Here is a 22,166-nt window from a genome sequence, read left to right on the forward strand (position 1 = left end):
TAAAATTTTTTTACTTATCAACAATAATTCTAAAATATAATAAAACAGCGTTTAATTTAAAAGATTTAATTAAATATAATATCAAAAATTGTTTTATATAATTCTTTTAAAATATTTTTGGTATAATTTTATCAAAAATTATATTTTAACTACAAATAAAATCAAAATATTATATTAAAAACAAAAGGTTTTTTTATTTACAATTTAAACAATTATGTGTGAAACTAAAATTGAAAATCAATCAACTATTAAAAGATAATAATTTATAGTATTAAAGTAACAAATTTTTAAAAGAAATTATAATTAAAAAATTCAAACTATATGTAACTTTACAATTGTAGTATAATTTACATAAAAAGAATAGATAAAATTTTTTAACTAATAATTTTTAACATAGAATTTTTGTTTAAAATTAAGAAAATATTAAAATAATACAAATTACTAGCATTTAACATTTGTTATTACTTGATTTTTAATATTTAATTTTTTTTTTAAAAAAATGTGACTAACAAAGTATTGGTTTTGGTGTTAGACTAAAAATTAAAAAACTAAAAAAAGGTAATAAATTTTTATATAAAATATAATTTCTTTTGTTTATAAGATATTTAACATTTGAACAACAAATTATAAAAGTAAAAATAACGATTTAAAAAATATTAATTGAAGAATTTATCTTTTAATATAATTAGAAAATTTTTTTAATTCTAAATGTTTAAAATCATAGTATTAATATTTTTAAAATTTTTAAAATTTCTAATTAGAAATATCTTCTATGAATTTTTATTTACTATATCTACCAGTTTTTACTTCTTGAAAATCTTTTTTTTTTATCAAGTTTTTTTTCTTTTAAATCATTCTAATTAATTTTTAACATAATTTCTTTAAAAAGACATGATTTTAATGTAAAGTTTATGTAAAGTTTAATTTAAAAATATAATAACTGTTTATATATCCTTTATAGGAAATTGTTTTATATATAAAATTATTTAAAAAATTTATTAAATTCATATACTTTAATATGATTGCTACAATAAATTTAAAAATTCTTATTTTATATATTAGTTTTTTTCCTCTTACATTAGAAAATTTACGGCGTTCTCATTCCTTATCATCTGCTTCTTCTACTCAAGAGTTAGTTCGAAGAAATAGTATGGATGGTGAAAATGGTTTAACATATACAGAAAAGTTAAAACTTTATGACCATGTTTGTATAAAGAATCCATTTACAAAGTACAGAAGTGCAGTAAAATTTGTTCCACCAACTAAATTTGATATAAGACCTTTTTTAGGAACCAATCGTATTAGTCTTAAAGTATGGAAAGCAACATGGAGTAAATGTGATTTTAAGTGTTTTGTAAAAAACGATTATACATTATTTAAAGTGAAGGTAAATTAAAACAGATATTTATAATTAAATTGTTTTAGTTAGCACAACAAATAAACTTATATAGAAAATTTCATAATGTTCCACCTCTTAAATATAGTTCTAGACTTTGTTATTTAGCTCAACATCGCGCTAATTTAATGGCTCTCCAAAAAATGATTTTGCACAATAGTAGAGAAAGCAAATATGGAGAAGTCGTTGGTTTGGCATATATTCCAGCAGCTTCATCACTTGCTAATAGATGGTATGATGAAAGAAAAAATTACAATTTTAAAACAGGACAAACAAGATTTGGTAGTCAATTATTTGCACAATTAGTTTGGAAATCTACAACTGAAATGGGAATTGGTGTTAGTGAGGCCAATGATATGATTTATGTAGTCGTTTATTTTTATCCAAGAGGAAACACTATGGGTTACTATAAAGAAAATGTCAACGAGATTCCCGGAAAATTCTTCAAATTTTTCTTTTAAACATTTTTATATGAAATACAAGAGTTTGTTAATTTGTATTTTCACTTGATAATTTAATCAAAATTATGTGATTATCAATTACAAAATATATTTTATAAAAAAATGAGTAACCAAAAGGTGAATTATAATCTTTTTTGAAATCATTTAACATTATCTACAAATTGTACAAGTTCAATAAATTAAATAATTAATTTTTTTTAATTAATTTGTTTTCATGTTAATATATATATAAAATATTTTTATTGTAGAAGAAAAATGAAATAGTTATACAAAAGGATGAAATTATTAATAAAATAATAATATAGATATAATACTTTGCTGTCAAAACTTTAAAATCTTTTTTAATAGTTATATTTTAAAATTTAAAAAAAAATAGATTTTTATTAAAAGTTGGTGTTGAAACATTTTTTCAATAGTTTTAAAGAAGCTGACAATTTTTGAATATTAGTCTTAAATATTTACTTTTTATTTAAAATAGATAATTTTTTTTATCAAAAAACTACTTTAATAATCATAAATATTTTAAATCATATTTTTAACCTTTAACTTTAGATTTTTAATCTAAATCTTTATCTAAAAAGTTAATTTTTTATGATTATTTATATTTTACCAATATAATGTTTTCATCAAATATTTTACTTTCAATTCATTTAAATTTATCTGTTCAAAATTTCTATGATACATTATTTTTCAGTTCAAAATTTAAAATATCTCTTATTAAAAAAGTAATTTATTCTTTCATAAAGTTCATTCAATAAAATTTAATTATTATTTATATATACTTTAATGGAAAAATGATTATTTACTATATATACTATTATAAATCAATTTAATTTTAAAATACACTATGAACAATAAAAAATCTTTTTTCATTTTTTTTATATGTTTTTTTTTAATCTCAACTACATTAGAAATTTTATCTCGTTCGAGTTCTTATTCAAATATACCTTTGGTTAGTCAAAATAGTCATCGCGGAAGTATAAATCAATTTCAAGAATTTTTAAGTATACAAGATCTTTCTAATCAAAATAATGTTAGAAATTCAATTGAAAATTCACACTCTAGACATAGTAGTAGACGAAGTTCTGATAAATACAATAGCTTTAATATAAAAACTGTTTTGAGAGATAACAGCTTTAGTACAAGAATTTGGCAAAGAATATGGATAAATTGTGATTATAAATGTTTTGTCAGAAATAATTTCAAGATGTTAAAATACAATGTAAGTCTAAGTTAATGATGACATAGAGCTTTTTTTAGCTTTTAAGAGAAATGAATGAATATAGAAAGTGGCATAATGCACCAAAACTTACTGAAGATAGACATATCAGCAAATTAGCACAAAAACGTGCTAATCAAATAGCATTAACTAGTAGTTTAACACGTGATGATAGTGATTATCTTGGAGAAACAGTTGGTGTAGCATACTTACCAGCAGCTTTTTTAATTGCCAAAAAATGGTATGAAGAAAAAAAAGGCTTTAATTTTTTGCTTAAAAGACCAAAACCAGGAAGTCAAATGTTTACACAATTAGTTTGGAAAAGTTCACTAATTGTAGGTATTGGTGTCGCTGTCAGAGGCGATATGGTTATTGTGGTATGCAAGTATTTGCCAAAAGGAAACACTCCTAAAGATTACAAAAGAAATGTTGATAAACTTCACTACAATTGGTTTAATTCTTTCACAAGTTGGTTGAGAAGAACTCGTCAATAAAAATTTGATTGCATTTTGTAACACTACTACTAGAGTATTATAATTTTTGTTAATTTTATCAAGTAAAATTTATGAAAATAATTGTTAAATTAAACTTAAAAAAATTATAAACATATTTTCTAACGTAAGTAAAGAAATTTGTTTTTTTTTCAAAGAAATTTTAAGTAATTGATAATATGATTATAATATAATTTATTTCAATTATGATTGATAGAATAATTTCCCTTTACAAATGTTTAATAAAATACTTTTAATTATATTCTGTTTCAAAGAGCAATACGTAAAAAAAAGCTAAATTGATTAAATACAATATTTGGTAGTGTTACATAAAAAAAATTAGGATAATAAAAAAATATTAATAGATAAATTATACAAATAAGTAAAAAATATTAAAAAAAAAACTTGCAAAAAATATTTACAGTTTAAAAATTTCATTCATTAATTTTTTTTAATTTTTTAAAAATTATAAAATTTTTAGTTTTTAAGTAAATATTTGATTCATTAGACACGTACCTAACTTTTTATTACTTTGGTATATTTTATTTTAAAAAAGTTTTATATTTATAATAACAACTTTATATCAAAAACCATTTTTAATAAAATTTTTTATACTTATTTAAATAACCTTCTAATGTACACTATTTTATATTACATTTAATAATTTTCCTTTGAAAATTGAAATAATTATAAAAATGAATTTTATTTTTTTAATTTTTCTATCAATTCTAATTGAATCTTCAATAATATTAGGTATATTTTCAAGAAAAAAAAATGTTGGTAATAGTAAAATGTTACAACAAGAAAATATTGATGGCAAAATAAGTATTGTATATAAATATTGTACTTATAATTCAGTTTTTAAAAAAACATTAGTGTATCAATGTAATGGAAAACAGTTTCAAACTGAAGAAGGAGCGTACAATTATTTGAGATTATTGAGTGGAAAAGTGATTCCAAAATATCCTATAGAAAAAGCTATTCCCATGGAATCTTTTAATATAAAGAATTATTTAGGATCAAATTTACAAGGCTATATAATTTGGCAACGTATATGGAAACATTGTAATTTTAAATGCTATTCTCTTGATCATTTTAGTATTTTTAAACAAAAAGTAAGTTAAAATTAAATGATAATTTCAGTATTAGTTTATTTTAGGTTGTTGAAGAAATAAATTTTTTAAGAAAATTTCACAAATCTGAACCTCTAAAAGAAAATTTAAAACTAACAAAATTAGCTCAAAAACATGCTGAAAAAATAGCTTATGTTGGTAAACTTTTTTCATCATCATCATGGTTTAATCCTTATGGTGAGACAATAGGAGCTACTTTTTATTTGGCAGGAAGTACTATAGTAAATAGGTGGTATGAAGAAAGTAAATACTATGATTACAAAAAATATAGATCTTTAAAAGATTTAGATTCATTTACACAATTAGTTTGGTTGAGCACAAAATATATTGGTGTTGGTGTTGTTAAAAAAGGACCAGTATTATATCTGGTTTGTAAATTTTATCCAAAAGGTAACATTAGGAACAAATTTCATAAGAATGTTCTTCTTCCTCAAAAATTTAGATTTACTTTAAATAAATATTATTAAATCAAGTTATTTATTTTTTAAAAAGATTTTTATAAATATATTTTATTTATAAAAAATATAAGAAATTAAAATTAATGTAGATAAATTTGTCATATTTTTTTTAACCATAAATTCTACTAAAACAAAATAGTTTTTAATTTTTATAAAAAGTTTCATCTTTTTGATATTTACAAATTTAATTGAATATTTTATAAATGCAACATATAAAAAGTTTGTTCATGTAATAATGATTTTTCAACTTAAAATAATAGCATTTTTTTAGTTAATGCTAGATTACAAAATTTTTCATGTTTTTTTACATTCCATAATATTAAATTTCAGATTTATTTTTAGATTGAATTTGAATATAAAGTTATCTTAATAAAAGTATTGTTAATAAAGTAGAGAATATACAAAGTTATTATAAATTAAAAAAAATAGTATCAATAAATTATATGATTTGTTAATATTTCATTTGAAATCTTTTTATACTTTCTTAATTGAAAAGTAGTTATAAAATAAATTTTAATTTATAATTAAAAAAAATACTTTTTTTATTTATATTTTAATAAAAGTTTATTACACATATAAACATCAACCTGTATCCATAAATATTTTCAATGGTAAAAATATTCATTTACATAAACTTTTACATAACATTAATTTATGATATATCTATTAATTTTTTTTTTTAAAATTTTAATTATTCATAAAAATGGAGTTAATATTGTTAATACTTCTATATTTAATAATTGAACCATTCAAAATATCAAAATGTATTTTTCAAAACAGAGTTCATCCAAATAATCATTTGACACAAGAACAAAGTATTGATACAAAAATATATCTTGTTTATAAATATTGTGTTTCTTTTGATTTTGCTGGTACAAGAATGATGTATAAATGCAATGGACAATATTTTGGAACTTTTGAAGAAGCATTAAATTATATAAAATTTTTGTGTCAAAAAAAGACTATGAGATATCCTATTGAAAAAATTAAGCCATTTCAAGATTTTGACGTTAGAAATTATTTAGGAACAACTTTACGAAGTTATTATGTTTGGAAACATATATGGGGTAAATGTGATTGTAGTTGTTTTTCTTTCAATAATTTTGAAGTTTTTAAAGCAAAAGTGAGTAATATAAATTGCAATTTATAGTATAATTTTTTTTATAGATTCTTCAAGAAATAACTTTATTAAGAAAATTTCATGGTGCGCCACCTCTTATTATTGATAAAAAATTAACTCGATTAGCTGAAGCACAGGCTAAAAAATTAGCTAAAGCTAATAAAATTGTATCTTTATTTAAATTTTCACCTTATGGTAGTACAATGGGAATTATTTTTTACTTAGCAGGTAGTACAATGGTTAACAACTGGTATGAAGAAAATAAATACTATGATTACAATAATCAAAAGTCTATAAAAGGATTCAAATCATTTACACAATTAGTTTGGAGGAAATCAAAATATATTGGAATTGGTGTTGTTAGAAAAAATTTTGCTCTTTTTGTTGTTTGCTTTTTTTATCCAAAAGGTAATAGTAAAGGTAATTATTTAAAAAATGTGTTACCACCTAGAAAAAAGATAGTTTATTAAATGTATATCATTAAAAAAATTTTGTAATTAAAAAAAATTTTTTTATATATATTTTATTTATTAAAAATATAAATAAATGAAATCATTTTAGAAAAGTTTGCTATATTTTTTAATAATAAATTTTATAAAAAGTTTCATCTTTTTGATATTTACAAATTTAATTGAATATCTTACAAATGTAACTATTTAAAAGTTTGTTCATGCAATAATGATTTTTCAACTTAAAATGATAGGATTTTTTTAGTTATTGTTAAATTATAAAATTTTGCATGTTTTTTTTTGCATTCCATGTGATTAAATTTCAGATTAATTTTTAGATGAAATTTGAATATAAAGTTATCTTAATAAAAGTATTGTTAATAAAGTAAAGAATATACAAAGTTATTATAAATTTAAAAAAATAGTATCAATAAATTATATGATTTGTTAATATTTCATTTGAAATCTTTTTATACTTTCTTAATTGAAAAGTAGTTATAAAATAAATTTTAATTTATAATTAAAATAAAACACTTTTTTATTTATATTTTAATAAAAGTTTATTACACATATAAACATCAACCTGTATCCATAAATATTTTTAATGGGTATAATATTCATTTACATAAACTTTTACATAACATTAATTTATGATATATTTAATAATTTTTTTATAAAAATTTAAATTATTTATAAAAATGGAGTTAATATTATTAATACTTCTATATTTAATAATTGAACCATTCAAAATATCAAAATGTCTTTTTCAAAACAGAGTTCATCCAAATAATCGTATAACGCATGAACGAAGTATTGATACAAGAATATATCTTGTTCATAAATATTGTGTTTCTTCTGATTTTGCTGGCACAAAAATGATGTATAAATGCAATGGAAAATATTTTAAAACTTTTGAAGAAGCATTAAATTATATAAAATTATTGCATAAAACAAACCCTTATAGATATTCTATTGAAAAAATTAATCCATTTCAAGATTTTGATATTAGAAATTTTTTAGGAACAACTTTACGAAGTTATTATGTTTGGAAACATACATGGAATAAATGTTATTATAATTGTTTTTTTCACAATAATTATGAAGTTTTTAAAGCAAAAGTGGGTAATATCACATGCTAATTACAGTATCATTTTTTTATAGACTCTTCAAGAAATTAATTTATTAAGAAAATTTCATGGTGCGCCACCTCTTTTTATTGATAAAAAATTAACTCGATTAGCTCAATCACATGCTAAAACATTAGCTAAAGCTAATAAAATTGTATCATTGTTTGGATTTTCTCCTTACGGTAGTACAATGGGAATTATTTTTTACTTAGCAGGTAATACCATAGTTAACAACTGGTATGAAGAAAATAAATACTATGATTACAAAAATCATATGCCTTTAAAAGGATTAATATCATTTACACAATTAGTTTGGAGGAAATCAAAAATTATTGGAATTGGTGTTGTTAAAAAAAATTTTGCTCTTTATGTAGTTTGCTTTTTTTATCCAAAAGGTAATAGTAAAGGTAATTATTTAAAAAATGTTTTACCACCTAGAAAAAAGATAGTTTATTAAATGTATATCATTAAAAAAATTTTGTTATTAAAAAAAATTTTTTTATATATATTTTATTTATTAAAATTATAAATAAATGAAATCATTTTAGAAAAGTTTGCTATATTTTTTTAATAATAAATTTTATAAAAAGTTTTATCTTTTTGATATTTACAAATTTAATTGAATATTTTACAAATGTAACTATTAAAAAGTTTGTTCATGCAATAATGATTTTTCAACTTAAAATAATAGCATTTTTTAAATTATTGTTGAATTATAAAATTTTGCATGTTTTTTTTACATTCCATGTGATTAAATTTTAAATATAATTTGAATATAAAGTGATCTTAAAAAAAATAGTTAATGAAGTAGGGAATATACAAAGTTATTCTAAATTTTAAAAAAAAATAGTATCAATAAATTATATAATTTGTTAATATGTTTTTAAATTGTTTTTTTCATTTATATTGTAATTAATAATTTTTTAAATTTATAACCATAAATCTGTATTCATAAAAACTTTCAATCATAATAATATTCATTTACATAGACTTTCACATAACTATAATTTATAATATATTTAATAAATTTTCATTAAAATTTTAAATATTCAATAAAAATGGATTTAATATTCATTATACTTATATACTTCAGTTCTATAATTTTATTTATAAAAACAAACAATACTTTACCTTCAAAAGAAGCAGCTTCTGTTTATTACAATAACAAGTTATCAAATCAACATAACAATATAAACAAATTGTCTATAATAAGTCAATACCGTATTTCAAAAATAAATCTTCAAGGTACTTATTTATATAAATGTAACGGGAGGTATTTTGATAATTTTTATGATGCCTATAAATATGCACAATTTATGATTGAAAAAACATATAATATAGCTTCTTCAAATAATAATAATCCATTTGAAGATTTTAATGTTCAATCTTACTTAGGTACAAACGCAAAAAGTATTTACATATGGAGAATGGTATGGAATGGTTGTGACTATAAATGCTTTTCTTCTCAAAATTATAAAATTTTTAGATTAAATGTAAGCAATGCTAAAAAATAATTTCAGGTATTTTTTTTTAGATTTTAAAAGAAATTAATTTATTAAGAAAATACCATTATAGTTATCCTCTTTTATTAAATAATAAACTAGAAAAATTAGCTCAAAAATATGCTGAAAAATCAGCTAAAGTAGGTAAACTTTTACCATTATCTATATTTTATACTTATGGTCAAACAATGGGAATTATGTTTTATCTAGCTGGAAATACTATTGTTAATAGATGGTATCAAGAAAGTAAGTACTATGATTACAAAAATCATCGATCTTCAAAAGGATTAAAAATGTTTACACAATTAGTTTGGCGGAGGACAAAATTTATTGGAATTGGGGTTGCTAAGACCAATTATGCACTTTATATAGTTTGTTTATTTCATCCAAAGGGTAATGTTAAAAACAAATTTAAAGAAAATGTTATTAAACCTATAAGAATATTTCATGAATAAATGGCATATAAAATTGTATGATATTATTTAATTTTTTTAAGAAAAAAACATATTATATATATATATATATTAAAATTTTATAAAATAAAATACTAGAGTCTATATTTAAGCTAACAAATTTATCATTATTTTATTAAATTATACTTCTCTTTTGAAATACAATAATTTTAAACAAACTTTAAAAAAAATATTTTACTTTTTTTTATATGATTCTAAAAAAATAGATATTTATAAACTTTGTAAAAATATTTTTTCATTTGTTTTACATTTCTTGAATTTGAATCACAGTTAACTTCTTCCACTAAATACATTTTGTAAGGTGGTTGTTAAACATATTCTTAGATGTACTCTGATGTTTCTCGTTTTTCTATCTATCATATTATATATCTTATTATTTAGAAAAATTTTTTTTCAGGAATAATTTAAACTATTCTGAATCAAATACTATTTTAGAGATTGTTTTTTTATCAATTATTTAAATTTCTTTTTACTATTATTTTACACATTTTTTAAATCTTAATATAAAACTTTTTTTAATTTTGATTTTTTCTTTTAGAAAATTTTAAAGTTAAGTTTCTTTGACAAAATTTTAATATTGTGTTGTGAAAAAGTTTTCTCTATAATTTTGTGCTATTTGCTTTCATTCACTTTTATTTTTTAAAATTGTTATTAACTATTTCAACACATATTTTATTTACATGATATTTTAATGTTATAATAAGTTTATGAAGAATTATTCTATACTTTAAAAATTTATATTTAAAAAAATTAAATAACATTTTTTTTTCATTAAAAAACAAACACATTAAAAATTAACAAAAATATTATTTTTTAATTTTATTTCAAACAAATGATTTTCTCAAAAATTTACAATATCAAAATATTTAACAATTTTATAACTTATGTATATTGGTATGAAATAAGAATAATTTGGTGATTGAAAATAATTTTTTTACATAAGATAAACTTAAATACTGAAAAATCATTTCTTATATATTTATTAATGTCTTAAATTTTTATTTTTTTTTATCATTTGAAAATTTAAGTAAATTTGTTTTGAAAATAAATATTGAAAAAAAAAGTAGGACCATTTTTTATTAATATTAATACAACTAATAATATTCGTTTATAAGTATATTAATCTAAGTTTTATAAATTTTTCTTGATAAAAAAATTACACTTGTATAAATTGCAAATTTTATATATTAACAAGATTTCGATTTATAAAAAAAAGTTATTTTTTAAAATATAACTTTTTATAATTTAAACAATTTTAATCAATTAATTTTAAGTTTTATATGAAGAAATATTTATTCAAAAAATATATTTGTATAAAAAAAAATTATTATTAAAAGATAGTATTTGTTATTACTTATTACCTGCAAAATATTTTATTAACAACAAAATATTTTTTTTATTTCATTAATAATTGTAAATAAAATATTAGTAAATTTAAAAATCATTACTATATTTATTTAAAAAATTTTTTATAAATGATTATATTGTATAAATACAACTGTTATAATTAAATTTCACAAATATTAAAACTTAATTTAAGTTAATAACTTTAGTTACAAACTCAAATTATCATTTTTCATATATGTTTTAAATAAACAAATTGAGTAATATTTTAATTGTGATTTTGTTGTAATTTCTAATATTTAGAAAAATCAATTTTAAATTTTTCATATTTTTATATACTAATTTTAAAATTTTATTGTCAAAAGAAACTTTCAATTTAAGTACAAAATATGTAAATGTTGATAATAAAAAAACTTATTTATTTATCTGAAAAAATAATGTAAGACAGAAATTTAATGATTCTTCAAACATAACTCAAAATAAAATTAATTAATAAAAAGATATTACCATGTTTATAATTTGTTTTTAAGTATAATATGGTTTATAATCATTTGTTAAGAGTATATGAAAAATTATGTAATAAATATAAGCTTGATAATTTTTTTATACACTAACTTCAATATCAAAGCATTTTTTAGAAACAGATTATTTTAGTAGAAATGTATGAATTAAAGTATAGGAGTATTGTGATTTTAGATGATTTTCTTCAGATGATTATGATGTGTTAAAACTAAAAGTAAATATTATTGAAACATAATTTCAGTGTTGTTTTTTTAGTATCTCCAAAAAAACTTAATTTTTTAAGAAAAGTTTATAAACCTGATCTTTTCATATTTATAGAAAAATTGAAAGTTACAATACAAAAGCATGCCAAAAGATTTGTCTTATTCTTTTGTAAATGTTATGATAAAAAAATGGGAATTTTTTTTTATATGGAAGGAAATACCTTTATCAATAAAAAGTAAAACTTTGAAGAAATTGGTAAAAATATTTTTTTCTTTGCTTTTCTATTTTTATTTAAATTCAACAAGATAAATTTCAAAAAAATACTTAGTTGTACCACGTTGTTTCATATTTCTACATTTGACACCGCCTAATAGACTTTCAAGTTTCTATCAAAATGTAACTATACTTAAACCATTCAATTTATGTATATCATTAAAATATGAAAATGTTTTTTAATATGTCTATTATTTTTTTATTAACACTTAAATTTGTAATACAAATTCATTTTGTATCTTTTTAAATTGTAAAATGAAATATTTTATTTACATTATTTTGATTAGATGAAATGAAAGACAGATTGAATTATCAAACAAATAACAAAGTATATATAAAAAAAATAAAAGATAAAATTATCAAAGCATAATATAAGAATAGTTTAATTTAAAATCTTTTAGTTGATAAAAAAAAGTATCATATTTATAATTCATTTTAAATTCTTTTTTTATAATTTATTTAAAAATGGTTTTCTTAAAATTTTTTATTTTTTTAAATTTTGTTATCAATTTGAATGCCTACAAAATATTAATATATAATCCTAAACTTGGGCATTCTCATATCAATTTTATGAGTCAAATGACAAAAATTTTAATCAATGCAAATCACGATGTAACTGTTCTGTCTTCAAAAGTTGATGATTCATTAAAAGATCCATATTATCAAAGAGGTAAAATATATTATACTGATATAGATCCTGAAATATCTAAATTAATATCTAATGAAGAACATAATAAAAACATTTGGACAATGTCAAAAAATGTAACAAACAGTAAAGAGGTATTAATTTAAAAAAAAAAACAATGAAAATATTTTTTTAGATGTTTAAAAACTTTATTAAGGTTAAAAGATATATGGCAGAATCATTAATTGATAATAAAGAATTAAAAGAATTTATTATATCTCAAAATTTTGATGTTGGAATTGCTGAATGTATATATCCAAATATGTTTGGACTTTTTAAGTATTGGAAAATAAATACAACAATTGTAACAACTACTGGTATTATGTTTGATCATTTTTATCCAATGTTTGGTATTCCATTTCCGGTATCTTATGTACCATCAATAATTCATGGGGCATCTGATAAAATGTCATACTTTGAACGGGCAACAAACATGTTTTTACACTATTATTTATCGTATTTTTCTGGTTTCATATCAAAATACACAGAAATGGATGATATTTTCAATGAAAAATTTGGAGTCGGTTTTTATGATTCACAAAAAATTATGACAAATGCTTCATTTGTTTTAATAAATTCTAATCCATTTTTAGATATTCCAACACCTAAAAGTCCAAAAATGATTGAAATATCTGGTATAGGAATACCAAAACCAAATCCAATTTCTAAAGAACTTGATAAAATATTAAATAAAAGAAATAAAACAATTTTAATATCTTTTGGATCTGTTGCTAAAAGTACATATATGAATCAAAAGTTAAAAGATGAAATATTAAAAACAATAAAAAGTTTTCCTGATATAACATTTATTTGGAAATATGAAACACCAGAAGATGGTCATGGTTTAGGTATTGACAATTTAATACTTAAAAAATGGGTTCCACAAAATGATTTGTTGAATGATAAAAGATTAACACTTTTTATTACACATGGAGGAATGGGAAGTATAACAGAAGCTGCTTTTAGTAATACACCAGCTCTAGCTGTTCCTATTTTTGGTATTATATTAAAATGTTTTTATCAATAATGATAATTTATTATAGGTGATCAAATGAGAAATGGAAAATTACTTGAAAGATTAGAAATAGGAATGGTTGTTGATAGTGAAATTCTTGGAGATTCTAAAAAGTTTAGAGAAAAAATTAAAGAAGTTATAAGTAATAAAAAATATAAGATTAATTTATTAAAAATATCTACAATGTTAAAAAACAGACCTATCTCATCTGAAAAATTGTTAATAAAACATGTTGAATTTGCATGCAGATTTGGGCAACTTCCACAACTAGATTTAGCTTCTAAAGACATGGGTGTTATAGAATATTACAATCTTGATATTATTATTCCATTTATTACTTTATGTGTTATTATTTTTTATCTAATTTTTAAATTAATTTTTAAAAATATTTTAAAATTATTTGATAGTAAAAAAAAACAAGATTAAATAAAGTATAGTTAAATAATTTTTTTTAATAAAAGTTTTTAAAATATTTTATATAAATAAAATTATACATAAAAAAAATGTCAGGAAAATATTCTTATCACTATAAAATATAAAAAATATATTTTTAAAGTTGTAAAAAAACAAAGTAATTTATAAATATTTTTATATTTATATTATTTAAAATACAATAGCTCTAATTAAACATATACCAAAAAAAAGTAATTTTTTATCAACATATATTTTTTGATAATATGAAATTTATCATATTTTTGTAAATTATTGATAGTAACATTTATTTTTATCTAAAAAAAACAAATTTTTAATTTAAAAAATGATATAGATTCTAGGCTTGAATTAACACGTTATGAAAAGTTTTTATTAAAAAGACAATGTACAGTGAAAAAAGCATGCACGTTTGTAAAAGCAAATTTTTTTATTCAATTGAAAATACATATTAATGTTTAATAAAATTAATGAAAAAATTACATTAATATTATTATAATAACTTTAAATCAACATTATCAAAAACTTTTAAAATTTAACATTATTTAGGAAAAAGTATAGAGAGAAGTATAGGGTGATTGTAATAATACATGTTTTTTTCGTAATAATTATAATAAACTGTAATTTAGTGTAAGAATTATTCAATTCAAATTTTAATAAATACTTTTTTCAATTTTTAGAAGAAATAAATATTTTAAGAATGCATCCTAAAGTTGGTCTATCATTTTTACAAATACAATTTAATATAAAAGCATAAAAAAACTGATATGATTACAAAAAGTGGAATAAATTAAATTGGATAACAAAAATTAGCAGTATGTTCAAACAATGAAAATTGTTTTTAATTTGATTAGAATTACTTTAGTTGATAAGTAGTACAATGAAAAAAGATTTTATAATTATAAAAATGGTAAATCGTCATAAAATATTTTAACGTGTTTTCACAATTAGTTTTGACAAGTTTCAAAACTACTTGGTATAAAAGTTACTAAAACAAATGATGTCCTTTTTATTGTTTATTAAATTTTCCAAAAAAAAAAATTTACTTAAAATGTCTTTCTTGTAAAAAAAACCAATACAAAGTAAATGAAAGTAAAAAATTGAGAAAATATTTTTGTGCAAAAAAAAAACATTTTTTTAATAAATTTTTTTCATGAAGTAGACCTTAATAAAAACACAATAATTTTATTTTCAATTAATAAATTTAACATAAAATTTCTAATCACTTAAAAATCATAACAAAAATAATTATTCAAAAATAGAAATAAATTTTTAAATTAAAAACAAAAAAGAAAATAATATAAACTTTTTGACTAAATTTTAACAAAAAAATTAAATTTTTGTTGACATGTACTTAAATTTAACAATCAATTTTAAAATATTTTAATAAATTTTCAATAATAATTTTCAGTTATACAATGGAAAATTTTTATTTTATTGTATTACTAATTTTTAATTTAATAATTCCAAGTTTAATAGCACAACATCCATTTCGTTTTAGAAGAAGACATTCTTACTCTAATGATGATACTGATGATGGAATTAAAGATAACGTTGTATTTTCCATAAATAAACAAGATATCAAAGAGAAAGTAATTAATGGCAAAAAAATTTTCTTCTGTAGAAATCAACCATTCAATTCATTTCAAGCAGCATTCAAATATGCTAAGACATTAAATCGAGAAGCTACTTCACATTTGCAAAAGAAAAATGAGCAAAATTATTATAAAGATTTTACGATTGAATCTTATTTAGGGCATAGTGTTGTTTGTAAAAAAATATGGCTGAGAGTTTGGGATGGATGTGATTATTATTGTTTTGCTCGTAAAAATTTTTATCAACTAAAAATGAGGGTAACAATTTTTTAAAATAATTTTAGCAAACATTTTTTTAGACTTTACAACAAATAAATATTATTAGAGAACACCATAAAGTTAATGTACTTTACCCACAAGAAAAACTTTATAAACTAGCACAAAAAGAAGCCAATAAGATTGCAAAAAAAGGAATAATAAGATCAAGTAGCTTAAGTTCAAGTTATGGTGTATTATCAGGAATTGCTTTTTACTTGGCAGGAAATACAGTGGTTAATAAATGGTACGATGAAAGTATATTCTATAATTTCAAAGTAGGTGAGCGTTTAAAAAATGTTGAAATGTTTACACAATTAGTATGGAAAAATACAAAATATTTTGGAATTGGAGTTACTCAAAATAGAACTGCTATTTATATTGTTTGTTTACTTTATCCTAAAGGTAATATTGAAGGAAAATATGCTTCAAATGTCTTTTCAATGATAAAACGAGTTAATACACTTTAAAAGAAAGTAAAAATTACAAAAAATATTTTTAAATTTGTAAATAAGTAGATACATATTTTTAGTGAATCATAGTAAAAAAAGCTATGATGATATTTAAAAAGAAATATTTTAAATAGACTTAAAATAACATAAAAATTGTATCCTTATTATTTTTAAAATAAATTATTCTATCAATTAAAAAAAGATATTTTTTTTATTTTATTATTAAAAACTTTAGCCATTATGATTGCTTTATTATATATATTGTTATCTATATAAAATATTGTAATTTAAAAAATAATTATATAGTCTATTTGAAAAATAAATTATAAAAAATTTTTAATCTATATTTTGATTAAAATAAAGTTTTACAAATCAACAATAATCAAATTTTTGTACATTAACAATTTTATTTTAAAAGATCTTTAGCAAATTATTTTGTATTTAAAAATATTTTATTTTATAATTGATAATGCAGCATCAATCATACTAATCAAAAAGGTTATCAAAAATAATAGCTTAAACATAAGCATGATTCTTCATTTTATATATTTGAATAAAGTTATCAATTGTTTTAAATTAAAATTACTTTTTTAGAGTAAATTGTTATTTTTTTTGTAAATATAATATAATTAATTATTACATTTATGTACAATTTGTGTTAATATCGTGATTTTGTTAATTTATGGTGTTAAAAAATTACAAAAATTATAAATACTTTTTTTTTGTAAAAAAAGGTAAATTTTATCATTAAAATAAAACAATTATATGGTAATATAAAAAAATATTTGTATTTATTTTATAAAATATAATGATGTAAAAAAAAACATAATATAAAATATTTGGAAAAAAAATATACATTTTTATAATTTTTTTATGTTAACTAGGAAATAAATTAGTTTTTCATATGTTACTTCCGTAAAATATCATATGATAAAAAAAATGTGTTTAAAATTATCACTAAAATTTATACATTTACTTATTAACACAAAATTTCATAATTTTTGAGATTTACATAATTTTATTTAGTGCATTTTTGATGTTATACATGGTAAAATTTATTATTTTTTGTGATATCTAAATATTTATACATATCTATGAAAAATGTTGTAGTATAGAAATTTTTTAACTATTATTTCTTTGAAAATATATTCTTTAAAAATTAATTAAATATTTTTTAAGAATAATAGAAATAATTAATGTTTTGTAAGAAGTTTTTTAACAAAAATGTGACATATATAAATTAAAAATATTTCTTAAAATTATTTTTAAATTTTATTTAAATAATATTGTTAATTATTATAAAATATTTCGATAAATTTTTTTTCATAAAGAAAATCTAATTAATTTATAAAGAGTATTTTAATCAAATGTATATATAAAAAAAAAAAAAATTTAATTTTGTTGATATATCCTTTAATATAGTACAAAAAAGTAACATATATTGGAAAATTATTGATATAAATTTATAATTTTAAAATGAAAAATTTTAACTTACTATTACTACTGTTTTTTAATTTTATAATTCTAAAATTAAAATCACAATCATCAGTAGTATCAAGAAATAGTTCTGCTAGTGAAGCTAGTTTTAGGTTAAAAACAATGCATAGAGAGATAGCTGTATATAGTCTAAATAATTATACAATATTCTCAAGAATATATAAAGGTGAAAAAGTATATATCTGTAACACACAGATGTATCGCACTTTCGAAACTGCATATTCATGTTTGAAAAGACTTAATTTGGTAAATCGACGTAATCAATCTATAAAGAACCAATATAATCCATATGAAAAACTTAATACTGAATCATTATTAGGAACAATACCAATTGCAAGATCTATATGGAATATAGTATGGAAAAGATGTGACTATAAATGTTTTTCTATTAATAATTATGCTTACCTAAGAGAAGGAGTAAGATTTATTAAATATAATTTTAATAGATAATGTTTTTAGCTTCTGAAAGAAATAAATATGTTAAGACAAATTCATAACGTTAAACCTTTAAAAATGACCAGTTCATTAACAGCAACAGCTCAGAAACATGCTAAAATGTTGTCTATGAGTGGAAAAATAACATTTTTGCAAAAATTTTGGTTTCATGGTGAAACAATTGGTGCATCTTTATATTTAATAGCAAATACCATGGTTAATAAATGGTATGAAGAAAGTAAATATTATAATTATAGAAAAGGTTTATCGTATAAAAATTTACAAATGTTTACACAGTTAATTTGGAAAGGTTCAAAAGAAATCGGAATTGGAATTCAAGGAAAAGAACATGTTATTTATATAGTTTGTAAATTTTACCCAAAAGGTAATGTTAGAGGAAAATTTACTTCAAATGTTTTACCAAGATAATTAAAATAATTTTTTTTTACTAATTATTAAATGGTAAAAAAAATATTTTTTTTATTTATTTATGCATTTTAAGACAAATAAAAAATAAAATTACATTTTCTTTATTATTTGATTCTATTATAAAATTTATATTAATAATATATTCTTAAGTAAACTAAAAAATAATGATAAAGTTTGATAAGTATTATATTTTTACTGATGTTTTAAAAAATATTAAAATACACACAAACCATATAAAAAAATTTTTTTTGTACTTTATCATATTTTAATATCTTTAATATTATATAAAATTTTAATAGTTTAAATCAATAGTATGAAAATTATTTTATAGTAAAAAGGTATATCGGTAATAAAAGTAGAGTTTTCATATGAGTATATGCTATTTCAACTATTTGACCACTTATAATAAAATTGTCAAGTTTAAATTAAAAATAAAATTTTTACGCATTTTATAATTTTTTAAATTTACTATATTTAAAAATATTAAGAAGGTTTTTTTTTTAATATAATGTAATACTTTAAAATAATAGATTTTTCATTTAATATTTCAGTTATATCTTTAATGCTGTAATTTAAAGTGATAATTTTTCGTCATCTCTTTAATTTTTTTATGATAATTCATTTTTAATAGTTTTTTTTTTTAATAATTTTTTTTTAATAATTTTTTTTAATGAAACATTATTTTATAAATGATTATATAATTAACTATAAATTTTAATTTTCTTAAATTAATAAATACCATAAGATATTAATTAAAGTTGATATATAATTAATATTTTATTCAAGTTTCAATTACTTATATAAAAAAACTAATTAAATTTTTACATTTAAAAAAATAACATATTTATATATATTTATTTTTTAAATGTATAGGAATTATTTTAAAATAATTTTTTTAAATTATTTGTCTATATTTGGTTCAGTAAGGCGTGCAGCGATGTAGTTTATTTGTATATCCTTTTGGAAAACAAAAAAGAATATAAAGTAACAATTTTATAACAAAATAGCATAAAAATTACAATGAAATTACAATTCTGTTTGGTTCTATTTATCCACGTAATTATACATATATTAAATGGTCAAACTATGCCTTCTACAAAAATAAAAACAAAAGGTAATTATGGAAGTGATAAAAGTAGTGGTAGTAGTACAGGAACAGAAGAAACAATTGAACAAAAAAATTATAATGATTTACCAGCATACACAATTGTTAAAAGAAAATACAAAAATAATATTGTTTATATTTGTAATGGTCAATATTTCCATTCTTTAAGAGCTGCTCAAGAATGTCTCAAAAAATTAAATAATGGAAAAGAAATTATTTCAGATAAATCTTCAAATACAAATAGTGAAAGTTCATCGGATGTAAATAGAAAATCAAATAGTACATCATCCAATATGTCGAGTGATTCTTCAAGTTCAAATTCTAAAACAAGTTATAAAGAATATGCTCCAAAAAGATCATTTAAATTAGAAAAAGAATTTATACCAGCTCCTGAATTAATTAATAATTATTCTACAAAAAAATATATTTTAAATCGGAGACGTTTATTACGTTCTTCTACACCAAGATCTCCTGAAAATTCATTTAAAATACGCCAACAAGCTGCACAAGAAAAACATATTAAAAGAATCTCTGGACAACGATCTCCTGCAAAAATAGCAAATATAGATACATTTTCTTCAACTATTAAAAGAGTTAAATATTTACCAAGCCCAAATAGTATTATAAGACATATTTCAAAAGAAAGAATATTATCTGATTCAATGTCATTTAGACCAAGAAATAGAAAATATACACTTTATACTAAAACATCTAATCCAGAATATGAATTATATGAAAAATTTAATATTGATAGTGTTGTAGGTAAAGATCCATTTAGTAATAGAATATGGCATGCAATATGGGATAGTTGTAATTATAAATGTTTTTCATTAAATAATTATAGACAATTTAGAACAAGAGTAAGTTAAATTATATTTATATATAATAATAATTATTATTATAAAATTATAGTTATTTACTGAAATAAATATATATAGAAGGCATCATAATGTAAAACCATTAGTTGAAAATACAAAACTTCATATATTAAGTGAAAGGCATGCAAGAAGAATAGCATATGAAAAAACATTAAGAAGAGACACATTAACAGAGTATGGAGAAACATTAGGAGCAGCTTATTATCCAGCAGGATCATTAATAGTAAAAAAATGGTATGATGAAAATAAATATTATAAATATTCAACAAATCATCCAAATTATGGATCGCAAATGTTTACACAATTAGTCTGGAAAAGCTCGCAACAAATTGGCATTGGTGTAGCTACAAATGATGATATTATTTTTGTTGTTTGTAAATTTTATCCAAAAGGAAATATTAATAATCAGTATATATACAATGTTTTCAAAAGAAGAAAGGGTATATTAGGTTAAAAATATTGTAGTTATATATTACAATATTTTCATAATAATCACATTCTTTTATGTAGAAATACTATTAATTTAGCTGTAAATAATTTAGTTCATTTCAAGTAGATTAATTTTTTAATCAACTTTAACACATACTTTTTATAAAAATTTTATATAAATAAATGTATATTATTAATTTAAATTAATTTTTTTTTAAAGTATAATGACTTAATTTGATAAAGAATTTAAATTATATTATAATTGTTATAATATTAATTTCTTAAATTTGTTTATTAAAAAAATTAATATTTAATGTTATAATTCATGAAATATCATAAATTTTTTTTTTATTTTTTATTGATATTAAGTATATGTGACAAAATTTTTATCTTTGTTAAATTATCCTCCGTATTATTATTTAATTTATAAATTTATAATAAAAATAAATTAAAAATTAAAACAGTACAAAAAAAAAGCTAAAATTTTTATTAATAAAATATTTATAGTAATAACTTTTATTAAAAAATTTATTTACATATGTTTTAAATCAAAAAGTAACCTTAGAAATTATATATCAATGAACATTACTTACAACTATAATAAAAAATAATAATAATGATAAAATAAAAACTTACAATTATTTTATTAAGTTTTAAACTTATCTAATACTTTTTTTAACAAGTTCTTAGAAAGTTATATTTATGTTTTTTAAACATTTTTTAAAGAATTTTTTTTAAGTGATATTATAATTAAATGTATGATATTTTATGAAGAATAACAAAAATTATC

At 18.9% G+C, this 22,166-nt stretch overlaps 10 protein-coding genes across 10 annotated transcripts; all 10 read left to right on the plus strand.

Annotated features, from left to right (window-relative positions):
* Window positions 1-1,018: 1,018 nt before the first annotated feature.
* On the plus strand, window positions 1,019-1,857 carry SRAE_2000076600 (CAP domain-containing protein; the record flags this gene model as incomplete). The annotated part of the gene is made up of 2 exons (XM_024651638.1): window positions 1,019-1,387; window positions 1,426-1,857. 2 exons carry the CDS (start codon window positions 1,019-1,021, stop codon window positions 1,855-1,857), a joined length of 801 nt encoding a protein of 266 aa, XP_024505296.1.
* An 847-nt stretch (window positions 1,858-2,704) lies between these two features.
* On the plus strand, window positions 2,705-3,570 carry SRAE_2000076700 (CAP domain-containing protein; the record flags this gene model as incomplete). The annotated part of the gene is made up of 2 exons (XM_024651639.1): window positions 2,705-3,079; window positions 3,118-3,570. 2 exons carry the CDS (start codon window positions 2,705-2,707, stop codon window positions 3,568-3,570), a joined length of 828 nt encoding a protein of 275 aa, XP_024505297.1.
* A 788-nt stretch (window positions 3,571-4,358) lies between these two features.
* On the plus strand, window positions 4,359-5,167 carry SRAE_2000076800 (CAP domain-containing protein; the record flags this gene model as incomplete). Its single annotated transcript, XM_024651641.1, has 2 exons — window positions 4,359-4,682; window positions 4,727-5,167. The coding sequence occupies 2 exons, from the start codon at window positions 4,359-4,361 to the stop codon at window positions 5,165-5,167; spliced, it is 765 nt and encodes a 254-aa protein (XP_024505298.1).
* Window positions 5,168-5,861: 694 nt separating this feature from the next.
* SRAE_2000076900 (CAP domain-containing protein) lies at window positions 5,862-6,748 on the plus strand (the record flags this gene model as incomplete). Its single annotated transcript, XM_024651642.1, has 2 exons — window positions 5,862-6,281; window positions 6,326-6,748. 2 exons carry the CDS (start codon window positions 5,862-5,864, stop codon window positions 6,746-6,748), a joined length of 843 nt encoding a protein of 280 aa, XP_024505299.1.
* A 677-nt stretch (window positions 6,749-7,425) lies between these two features.
* On the plus strand, window positions 7,426-8,311 carry SRAE_2000077000 (CAP domain-containing protein; the record flags this gene model as incomplete). Its single annotated transcript, XM_024651643.1, has 2 exons — window positions 7,426-7,845; window positions 7,889-8,311. 2 exons carry the CDS (start codon window positions 7,426-7,428, stop codon window positions 8,309-8,311), a joined length of 843 nt encoding a protein of 280 aa, XP_024505300.1.
* Window positions 8,312-8,912: 601 nt separating this feature from the next.
* SRAE_2000077100 (CAP domain-containing protein) lies at window positions 8,913-9,811 on the plus strand (the record flags this gene model as incomplete). Its single annotated transcript, XM_024651644.1, has 2 exons — window positions 8,913-9,347; window positions 9,389-9,811. The coding sequence occupies 2 exons, from the start codon at window positions 8,913-8,915 to the stop codon at window positions 9,809-9,811; spliced, it is 858 nt and encodes a 285-aa protein (XP_024505301.1).
* A 2,826-nt stretch (window positions 9,812-12,637) lies between these two features.
* On the plus strand, window positions 12,638-14,298 carry SRAE_2000077200 (UDP-glucuronosyl/UDP-glucosyltransferase family-containing protein; the record flags this gene model as incomplete). The annotated part of the gene is made up of 3 exons (XM_024651645.1): window positions 12,638-12,952; window positions 12,994-13,855; window positions 13,901-14,298. The coding sequence occupies 3 exons, from the start codon at window positions 12,638-12,640 to the stop codon at window positions 14,296-14,298; spliced, it is 1,575 nt and encodes a 524-aa protein (XP_024505302.1).
* A 1,421-nt stretch (window positions 14,299-15,719) lies between these two features.
* On the plus strand, window positions 15,720-16,621 carry SRAE_2000077300 (CAP domain-containing protein; the record flags this gene model as incomplete). The annotated part of the gene is made up of 2 exons (XM_024651646.1): window positions 15,720-16,154; window positions 16,196-16,621. 2 exons carry the CDS (start codon window positions 15,720-15,722, stop codon window positions 16,619-16,621), a joined length of 861 nt encoding a protein of 286 aa, XP_024505303.1.
* A 1,458-nt stretch (window positions 16,622-18,079) lies between these two features.
* On the plus strand, window positions 18,080-18,964 carry SRAE_2000077400 (CAP domain-containing protein; the record flags this gene model as incomplete). Its single annotated transcript, XM_024651647.1, has 2 exons — window positions 18,080-18,517; window positions 18,560-18,964. 2 exons carry the CDS (start codon window positions 18,080-18,082, stop codon window positions 18,962-18,964), a joined length of 843 nt encoding a protein of 280 aa, XP_024505304.1.
* A 1,086-nt stretch (window positions 18,965-20,050) lies between these two features.
* SRAE_2000077500 (CAP domain-containing protein) lies at window positions 20,051-21,401 on the plus strand (the record flags this gene model as incomplete). Its single annotated transcript, XM_024651648.1, has 2 exons — window positions 20,051-20,929; window positions 20,982-21,401. 2 exons carry the CDS (start codon window positions 20,051-20,053, stop codon window positions 21,399-21,401), a joined length of 1,299 nt encoding a protein of 432 aa, XP_024505305.1.
* Window positions 21,402-22,166: the final 765 nt, after the last annotated feature.

Source organism: Strongyloides ratti (assembly GCF_001040885.1).
Source record: "Strongyloides ratti genome assembly S_ratti_ED321, chromosome : 2".
Taxonomy (NCBI): Eukaryota; Metazoa; Nematoda; class Chromadorea; order Rhabditida; family Strongyloididae; genus Strongyloides; species Strongyloides ratti.